Consider the following 10,568-nt stretch of genomic DNA (forward strand, 5'->3'; position numbering starts at 1 on the left):
CTTGGATTAACATTTTAGGACGACACTTACGACAATGAAACTCACCCCCAGCATGTCACTGGAGTGTCATCTTAGATAATGTGATTCCAAGTTCCAATGTGGAGCTTGAACCCACAAACCTGACTCAGAGGAGTGCTACCAATACACCAGGATGACACGACTGACATAAAATGATAAAATCAGCTAGGGTTGTTCTGCCTAAAATACCTGTATCTCAGAAGGAATTATATTGATGGTAAATCGAATTAAGAAAGCAAACCCAGATACACCAAGGTAGGATGGTGTAAGTTCAGGGATGTGAAGGGCAATTTTTGGGCAAAAACAAGAAGTATTTGTACAAGCAAAGATGATAAACATCTTTTCTCTGTAAATACTGTGAAGCACTATGGGACATCCTCAAAGTTTCAGAGGTGCTATATCAAATGCAAGGATGATTATTGTGATATTATTACATACACCTACTGTCACAGTGATTGGCAACTGAAAGGTTCAGCAGGAGATTTGATTAGTTTTTACAACACATTCTTCTGCTTGCTCGCCAGTCATGCTCACCACACTGGTTAGAAGTATAATACTTTACACAGTATAATACTGTATACATTTACATTTATATCCTGCACTAAGCTGCATGAGCCGATCACCCCCATCCTCACCCAGCTTCACTGGCTTCCCATCTCTTAAAGGATCGAGTTTAAAATTCTTGTCCTCACTTTTGAAGCCCTTTTAAAGCATCTTGCTCCTCCCTACTTCTGTAACCTGTGAAATCCACCTAACATGTCAACTCCCTCCGATCGGCAAGCACTTTGCCTTTGTGTGAATTACCTGAAGACTGCAGAATGGAGGGGCATTAATTATGTTGCAGATACCAACAGGTATCTAATGGGTGGGAAAAAAAGAGTAAATCTTTGAAAATATTTCCTTTTATTTAAAGGCTATCTGTGAAAAATCAGGACTAAATCATCACCTTGCCTCCATCCACTTTGGTCATCAAAATGATATCATTCAAAAATTTGTGAAGAAACATTCTAAAAGAAACCGTTCCACGTGGATTGGATTGCATCAATTTCTGCAGGTAAGTCTGACTGAATTCCTGAATCTATAAAACAGTATGTTGCCAATCCCCCCAAAAACAAGTGATGAAGTCAATTCAGCCCCAAACAGTTGTTTACAATGAGACACAAAGATGTCACATGTTCTGTCCTTGCGATGATTATTGCAGTAAAAGTTAACACTCAGCATGAATGCCAAGTGTCAAATTGGCTTATTTGGTAGTACTCTTGCCTCTGAATTAGAAGGTTATGGGTTTCCACCTAGGGCCTTCCAACTCACTAACAGTCCAGTGCAATGCCAGGAGATACTGCACTGTCAAGAGTGCTGCTCTTCGGATAAGATGTTAAACTGAGTTTCTGCTTGTTCAGGTAAACATGAAAGCATGGCACTACTCAAAAAGAGAAGGAAGTTTCTCCCTGTGTCCTGGCAAATACTCCTCCAGATAAAAAGTTATCATTCACTTCAAGGCTAATCGCAGTCCGCAAATTGGCTGCAAAATTTGCCTACAAATACACAGTCACAACAACAACAACAACAACTTGCATTGATACAGCGTCCTTCACGTGGGGTGGTGTCTTGGAGCACTTAACAGTGGTGGAGCCTGATGTGGAGTGGAGGGGAGTGGGGGAGGAGGTGATCATAATCACAGTTGAAGAGGAAGGTTTTCAGATGTGATCTAAAAAAGAGGAAGGAGGGGCCAAGGTGGAAGGATTGAGGAAGAGAGTTCCAGAGTTTTGGGCCCAGAATATCCAAGGTCTGAGATGAGAGGCACTATATACTATACACTACAAGTTATTGTTGTAGTGGCTGAAAGCTCAGTGGCCACTGGTGGAAGGAGGGGACGAGTGACAAGCAGGTGGCCAGGGCCAGCAGAGCGGAGATGGGGGGATGTTGGAGTGTGAATCTTTGTGAAGTATTTGAGATATCTTGATGGTGTGATATCAAATGCAAGGATTATAATTAAAGTTCTCACACCAAAGATATTACAAAACATCACATTTACCTCCATTATATTTACACCTTATTCTGTGTTTTAACAGAAATAAACGCACAATATTAAGGTTTCTGATCATTCTGATCACATCACTGTTTCAGTTGTGGACTTGACAGACCTGAATTTGATGGCTTTGTTCAAGAGTTGTCAGGGAAAGACATTAAGTGGCAAATTCACTTTTCTCTGTCAGACACTGGCCAAAAATATACAGTACATATACAGTACAAAAAAAGGACATTTGGTCCACTGAGTCTGCATCCACCAGCTGTCAGAGCGAGATATTCATTCAATTTCACAGGCCTGCCTTTCCCCATATCCCTTCAATCCTTTATCTATCACGGAGGAGTGATGATGGCCGGGTTATGTCCTTGGTCCCCTCCCCTTCAATATCTACATGCTCCCTCTTGGTGACATCATCCACAGATATGGGGTTAACTTCCACATGTATGCGGATGACACCCAACTCTACGTCTCTGCTTCCACCCTTGACTCCAGGACCACTGCTGTCCTGACAGAATGTCTGTCAGACATCAAGTCCTGGATGAGAGCTAATTTTCTTCAGTTGAACATCAACAAGACTGAAGCTCTCCTAATTGGCTCTTGTCAGTGCCTCCACACCTCAGGCGCTGACAGCATCACCATCCATGATTGCACCCTCCACCTTACTAAACCAGTCTGAAACTTTGGCATCTTATTTGACCCTCAACTATCCTTTCTACTCCACATTTGTGCTCTGCCTTCCCCCACCTCCACAACATCACCCAGCTCCACCTCTGTCTCACTCTGCAGACCGCTGAAGCCCTCAAACACACTTCCATTACATCGAGGCTTGACGATGCAAACTCCTTGCTGGTCAGCCTCCCCTACTCCTCCCTCCATAGGCTGCAGATCACCCAGAACTCTGCAGCCAGTGTCCTCTCCCGCACCAGATTCCATTACACTATTACCTCTATATTTGCCCGACTGCACTGGCTTCCCATCACACAGAGGATGCATTTCAAGATTCTGGTCCTCACCTAACCGCCTACCAACCTGTCCGCTCCATCCACTCAGTGGGCTCCGGCCCACTTCATGTCCCACTCCTTGCATGCCCTACCATTGGCGGGCGGGCATTCAGCCTCTCTGCCCCCACCCTCTGGAACTCCAACCCTCGGTGTCTCTGCTTTGCCCCCTCCCTTGCCTACTTCAAGACCCATTTGAAGGCCCTACTCTTCAACCATGCCTTCGTCCACCCTCCCTGCCCTCCACCCCTCCTGATCCCAATTACCAGCAACTCTTGTTTGCGACAATCAAACCTGGATTTGATTCCTGGCAGTGCGAAACATTAGGCAAGTTTTCTTACTCTACACACTTCTGTTTACCTAGCAGTAAGTTGGAACCTGGTCATTAGCCGATTGGCAGATCATTTTTCTGGAGGGCTATGATTCCTTCAATATAAATAAAAATAATTTAGTCACTCAATCCACGACTGTTTGTGGGGCACTGCTGTGCGCAATCGGCTGCTGCGTTTTGCCCACAAAATGTGTAGTCATTTCACTTTACAGTGTACTGTATGAAGTGCTTTGAGACATCTTGAAGATGTAAGATAAAAAGCATGTATATTATTATTAACTCAGAGAGAACCTTATAGAGGTATACAGAATTTTAATCCAATTGAGAAAGTCAACAACAGTTTCTTATCACAACAACACTTTCAGATTTGCCAAGCCCCAGAACAAGCCATAGGTTCAGAGTTGCAAAGGGCAATTTCAGGACAGACACCAGGAAGTATTTCTTTATCCGGAAGGTAATTTATGACTGGATATGGTTTCCAGGAAGAATGGTTGAGGCCAAAATGCTGGACTCATTTGCATAGCAGCTTAATGCCGTGATGGGAGGATGCTCTGGTGGGTATTCCGGGAGGATGAGATCAACTGCGCCAAAGGGCCTTCTTCATCCAAACTCTTCTTGTAAATTGTTGTTTAATACAAAAGTTCACTGTTAAAGTACTTTATTCTGCACACAGAATCAAGTCTTTTCCTGGACTGATGGATCGATATTTGGATTTTCAAAATGGCGCACGATGCCAGGTTACAATTTAAAAGTGAATGTTCGCTGTGTGCAAATGGACAAAAGTAGGTTGAAAACTGTTTTCCTGTGAATTAACAATAGTTGCATGGATAGATTGAGACATTCACTGAGACTGTGGGATAAAATTTGGGAGTTGATAAAGGGTTGATTTGATAATATATCACAATGCAGCACCCCCCTTGGGATTGAGAAACATGTATCTATGGGCAGAGAGAGCACCAGATTACAGCTAGAAAATAAAAATATTGAACAATAAAGATAATATAAAGGTACTTTCCAGCTCTCCCATTTGAAGTGAAAGATATGTTGCTTCAAATACAAAATGAAACACAGTGATTGAACTGAAACAAAATAGAACAAATCTCTCTTCTGGAAGAGTGACCTGCCCTTTGCAGCCATGACTATAAAACCATGACTGCAAAACACTAAAAGATCACAAACTCCCATGCTTGTGACAATTTGAGCATGAAAACATTTGGTACCAAGGAACTTTCCTGACCGATGTAATGAGTAACATATCTTCACACAAAATGTGCACAGTCAACATCCTCTTAGCATAACCGGGATGTTCTCCACCAGTTTATTTATCATTGAATCAGAGAGCTGATTGTGCGACTATTTTCAATTTGAGATATAAAGGGAAAATGCCTTGAGTCAATGCTTAACTGTAAGTCGGGAGCGGAGGTAGGAGAGCGGGGGGCGGAGCCGAGGCCTAGCCGTGTACAAAAGCACAGCCAGGAGAGGAGCCACTCAGTCGGGAGCAGAGAAAGTGACGTCGGCGTGACGTCACAGTTAATAAAAAAATAAACAAGGAAAAAACCCAGCAATAACAACAGTAACAACAATGTCCTGGCCCCAGGCACTGCCATCCCGGTTATGACCCGGGAGGCTAAGCCTGAGGGCTGATGCCGTCCCATTGATCTCTCGCTCCTGGTCTCTGTGTGCGCATTTTGGCTGCCACACCGACCCAAACCTCCTCCTAAATGTCTCTCCTCCTACCCCCCTCTACGTCTCTCCTCCCACCCCCCTCTATGTCTCTCCTCCAACCCCCCTCTATGTCTCTCCTCCCACCCCCCCCAATCCGCTACTCCCCCTCTGTCCTTCTCTCTTACCACCCTCCCCGCCTTCTCTCTCTCCTCAACCCCATCACCACTTCCCTCTGCTCCAGCCTGTGCATCCTCCGCTGGGCTCATCATGGCTCCCGGCACTGGCTGTCCCAGAGCAAGAACCCCTAGTGTCCAATTATTCACTCCCTCTGCTCAAACCGCCTCCTTAAGGCAAATCCAACTTCCCCCTCCCTCACATGTACCCTCCCCAATTCTCCACTCTCCACAACCATCTCTCCTATACACCCCAAAATCCTCTACACATCACTCTCTCCGCCCTCCTCCCACCTCCAGCAAACCCACCTGCATTTCCCTTCAAAATGTACGTTCCCTCTCAAATAAAGCCTTAACCATCCTGGACGAGCACCTTGACATTGAGCACCTTGAGAGTCAGGCTCACCGAAACCTGACTCTTCCCCCAATGATCCTGTACCCCTAGTGGAAGCCTCCCCTCCAGGCTACACCTTCTACCACACCCCCCGTCCAAACCAACATGGCGGCAGGGTGGCCCTCATCTCCAAAGCCTCCCTTGGCCTCACCCCCTACTCCTTAGGCTGCTTCCCCTCTTTCGAGCATCTCACCCTTTTCCACCCCTCTCTCCCTTTGAAAATCCTCCTTGTTTACCATCCCCCTAAACCCCCCCCCCCCGGCTCCTTCCACACAGACATCTCCACTCTCCTCTCTTCCCTGTCCCTCTGCTCTGAGCGCCTACTCATAATGGGCGATTTTAACCTCCATCTAAACTCCCCCTGCACCACTTCTGCTGATTTCACTGCCCTCCTCTCCTCCTTACCCTCCATATAAACTCACCTACCCACAACCATGGTCATGCACTTGACCTCAACATCACCCATGGGTTTGACATTTCCGACCTCAGCATAGTGGACAAGGCCATCTCGGACAACTTTTTCATCTCCTTCTCCTCTCACATCCCTCTCTCCTCCACCAAGCCCTCAACCATCCTCTATCACCCTTAGAAAAGGCCTGAGATCCTCACAAAGGCCCTCTCATCATCAAACATCCTATCACTCCGGTCTTCCACCCACGGACATCCTGAAGCAGTCGTCCAGCTGCTTTATGATCGCCTCTCCTCCACTTTCAACTCTCTCATCCCCCTAAAATCCAGGACCATCTCCAAACCCACCCGATCCCCCTGGAACAACAACCATCTCCAGCGCTAAAAAACCCAAACCTGTCTGCTCGAGTGCAGATGGCAGAAAACTGGCCTGACAGTTCACCGCCACCGAGCATCTCCACAGCTACCGCCGTTCTTTGACATGCGCAAAAACGGACTTTTACTCCAACATCATCTTGGAAGCCAAAAACAATCTCAAAATCCTTTTTTACACCACCCACTACCTCCTCCATGCCCCCCCTCAGGCCTCCTCAATCTTCACATCAAAAGCCAAGTGCGACGAGGTCATGGACTTCTTTTCTGCAAATATACTTAACATCCGCCAGGCAGCCTCGTCCACCTGCCCCTTGTCACCCACCACCACGCCCTCTCTGCCCCCCTCACCTTCCTCATCATCTGCTCCTACCACCTTCCCCTTTCTACACTCCTTCCTCCCCATCTCTCCCTCCTTCCTCTCACCCACCACCACCTCCATGAAACTCACCACCTGCTGCCTCGACCACCCTCCCCACCAACTTACTGGTCACACAGCTCCCCCTCCTATGCCCACTACTGGCTGACATCATCAACCTATCATCAACAATAAATATTATTATTAACCTGTCCCTCTCCTCCGGATTAGTCCCTGCCTCCCTCAAAACTGCTGTCATCACCCCCCTCCTGAAAAAACCTTCCCTAGATCCCTCAAACCCCAGCCATTACCACCCTATTTCTAACCTACCCTTCCTCTCAAAAGCTCTAGAACTGGTTGTGGCCAACCAACTCCGCGCACACCTCTCTTCGAACCCCTGCAGTCCGGTTTCCGCCCTGCTCACAATACAGAGACTATGCTTGTGAAAGTCACAAACGACATCCTCTCCATCAGTGACGAGGGCTCCCTCTGCCTCCTTGTCCTCCTGGACCTCTCTGCCGCGTTCGACACAGTCGAGCACGCCATCCTCCTCCACCACCTTCCTCTGTCACCACCTCAGTGGGACCGCACTCGCCTAGGTGGAGCTCTACCTCACAAACCACCAGCAGTACATAAACGGCTTCTGCATAAACGGCTTCTCCTCCCGCTCTCACATGTGGGGTACCCCAAGGATCCATCCTTGGCCCACTCCTCTTTCTGATCCATATGCTCCCTCTTGGGGATGTCATCCGCAGACATGGGGTACATTTCCACATGTATGCAGATGACACCCAACTCTACTTTTCCACCTCTCTTTGCGAGCCCCCAGTCCCCTGATGTTCTGTCAGCCTGCCTGTCAGACCTCAGGGGCTGGATGAGCACAAACTTTCTTCAGCTGAACGTTGACAAGACGGAAGCCATACTCTTCGGTTCTCATCAACATCTAAAATCTCATGGTTCTCACCTCCTCCACCTACCCGACCTCCCACTAAAACTCTCCGAACCCATACGCAACCTACGCATCAGGTTCAACCCCCAATTATCCTTCCTCTCCCACATCTGGTCCCTTTCCAGCACTGCCTTTTTCCATCTCCATCGTATCGCCTGTCTCCGCCAATACCTCTCCCCAAAAGCCGCTGAAACTCTGGTGCATGTCTTTGTCACTCTAACGCCCTATTTGTCGGTCTCCCATCCACTACCATCCATAAAATCCAACCCATTCAGAACTCTGCTGCCGGACGAAACTCCACTCCCCGATCAGCCCAGTCCTTGCCAGACTGCACTGGCTGCCTATCCCAGAGAGGATCGATTTCAAGATCCTCACCCTTGTATTCAAGTCCCTGCACTCCTCTGCACACCCCTACCTCTCTGACCTCCTCTCTCCTCAAAACAGTACCCGTTGCCTTCGTTCCTCCAGGTTTGGCCTCCTCCTTGTTCCCTGAGTCCTCTGCTCCACCCTCGGCAGCCGTGCCTTCATCCACTATGCCCCGAGGCTCTGGAACTGCCTTAGTCACTCCCTTCGTCTCGCTCCCTCCCTTCCCATTTTCAGGTCTCTGCTGAAGACCTTTCTTTTTGACCACACCTTTGGTCACGTTCCACCCCCTCCCCCTGGCTCGGTCCCGGGATCCATTATTGTAAAGTGCTCTGAGAGGGCGCTATATAAATCCAAGTTGTTGTTGTTATTGTTGTAGCCCTCCATCTTAGCAGCTAGCTTCCCTTTTTATCCTAAATTTATGATCGCACAAAAAACGTCCTGATTCACTGATGGATAAAGGTTACAATTAACAGATTTTTGCATCCTAATTATTTTACAGATTCCAATTTCTGGAGTATCACAAATTGCAACGAAAATCTACCCTTTATTTGTGGTTACAAAATCGATGAATGATTTTGATGAAGGAATTGAATTCTCTGTATTCATTTGCTTCATAGCTGCAGTCACTGTGAGTATGGTGATTGTATTGAGTTATACACCAGCAAAGAATAAAAATGCTTGCTTGCAAATTTGTTTGTTTTGTGTTTGATATTTTCGACCTGATCTCAATCTTTCACTTACTAATCTTTCTGCAATCTTATTCTGTATCTCTGATATCAAGAAATTGTGAAAGTGTAAAAGGCGATATCCCCAGAATTAAATGTTAAAACTCCCAATATCTGGCTCACATTAACACGTAAAGTGTGTCAGAATTGTGTTTAGTGTAGGAGTAGAAAACGTACAGAAACACTTAGCCCAGGTAGACAAGAAATTTCCTACAACTGGGACCTGTCTACTAATGATGAGGTTCCTTTGGATATTTCACCAGCAATAAACAACACACTCCTACATCCAAAATTGGCCTTTTGGAGAAAAGGAGAATAAATTCAGTGTCTCAATTCTGCTCACTCTAATTCCTGCTGCTTGATCTCCTTATTAAATGCTGCTCAAAGTGACTGATTTCTGGCTGCAAGGTCTGTGGAGTTGGTTCTTCTTCATAATAATAATCCTTGCATTTAATATAACACCTTATCACATCATTGAGAGGTGTACACGTGTTTCACAGTATATACTGTAAAGATGAATGTGTATTTTGTGGGTGAAAACTTTAAGAGCAAGTTGGTATTGATGAATGATGGTTCTCTGAAAATAAAGACTATGATACTATCCCCAACAAATAGAAACTTTCTACCAGACTGGATCATCTGGGAAACTTACACGTGCAATAAACACTGTCACTCCAAGTAGCCAGTTCCAAAGTTCATACATAATAAAAAATACTGTTACGCTAAACCTTGAATTGATTCTTGGCCAAATAGCTATTTAATTCCCTTTTGCTGATGACATCTTTGGCTGGTGTGTTCCATACAGGTACAAGGGTGGCTCAGGAGTTAGCTCTTGTGTAATAATAATAATCCTTGCAATTGATATAGTACCTTATTGTATCATTGAAATATCTCGAAGCGCTTCACAGATTATATTGTAAAGTGATTAACTAAATTTTGTGGGTGAAATGCGGCAGCCTATTTGTGGACAGTAATGTCCCACAAACATGGATTGAAAGACCAGATTTTTTTTTGAGAGGTTATTACCCCTGGAAAGTGATCTGCTAATCAACAAAGAACCAGGTTCTAACTTACTGCTAGGTAAACAGGCGATGTGGAGTAAGGAATGTTGCCTAAGGTTTCACCATGCCCAGGAATTGAACCCAGGTGCTCTTGCCTGCGAGGCGAGTATGCTAACCACAAATAACTCTTTTGGCTCTTGGTTCAAAGGATATAGGTTCAAGTTCAACATTGGAACTTTGCCTGCGTCTCACCTTAGTCTGGGGAGCTCTGCCTTGCTTGGAGTTCCGTCCTTCTATGAGTTGCTCCCAGATGAACAGTACAACAACAACAAATTACATTTGTATAGCGCCTTTCATGTTGGGATGACTTTCTAACGTGCTGGACAGTCAGGGATTTAAACCCAATTGGGGTTGGGATCAGGAGGGGTGGAAGGCAGGGAGGGTAGGGGTAGAAGAGTGCCCGAAGGCTCGGTCGAAGAGGAAGGTCTTGAGATGAGCCTTGAAGCAGGCAAGCGAGGAAGTGAGGTAAAGGGACTCGGATGGAGTTCCAAAGGGCGGGGCCAGAGAGTCTGAAGGCTTGAACATGGATGGTGGGATGGGCAGGCGGGGAACATGGAGCAAGTCGGAACCTGCTGAGCGGAGGGTGCAGACAGGTCAACAGGTCGATATGGCATTAGTTGACACAAAGGTAGGCAGGAGCAAGGCCATGGAGGACCTTGAAGGCAAGAGCAAGGATATTGAACTCTATCCCCTGGGGAATAGGGATCCAGTGGAGTTGGGT

The 10,568-nt window shown here is 46.4% G+C and overlaps 1 protein-coding gene across 1 annotated transcript; it reads left to right on the top strand.

Moving 5' to 3' along the window:
- Positions 1 to 544: 544 nt before the first annotated feature.
- Positions 545 to 8,750, top strand: LOC103181900 (regenerating islet-derived protein 4-like). Its single transcript, XM_007898675.1, has 4 exons — positions 545 to 559; positions 932 to 1,072; positions 4,050 to 4,158; positions 8,561 to 8,750. The coding sequence occupies exons 1-4, from the start codon at positions 545 to 547 to the stop codon at positions 8,632 to 8,634; spliced, it is 339 nt and encodes a 112-aa protein (XP_007896866.1). The 3' UTR covers positions 8,635 to 8,750.
- The last annotated feature ends 1,818 nt before the right edge of the window (positions 8,751 to 10,568 follow it).

Source organism: Callorhinchus milii, unplaced genomic scaffold, assembly GCF_018977255.1.
Source record: "Callorhinchus milii isolate IMCB2004 unplaced genomic scaffold, IMCB_Cmil_1.0 Scaffold5, whole genome shotgun sequence".
NCBI lineage: Eukaryota > Metazoa > Chordata > Chondrichthyes > Chimaeriformes > Callorhinchidae > Callorhinchus > Callorhinchus milii.

Bases quoted from the DNA above. Each gene is read 5' to 3' on its own strand.
- LOC103181900 (XM_007898675.1), top strand. The intron at 1,073-4,049 runs GTAAGTCTGACT...TTCTGCACACAG, and splicing joins GATTGCATCAATTTCTGCAG to AATCAAGTCTTTTCCTGGAC. The intron at 4,159-8,560 runs GTAGGTTGAAAA...ATTATTTTACAG, and splicing joins CTGTGTGCAAATGGACAAAA to ATTCCAATTTCTGGAGTATC.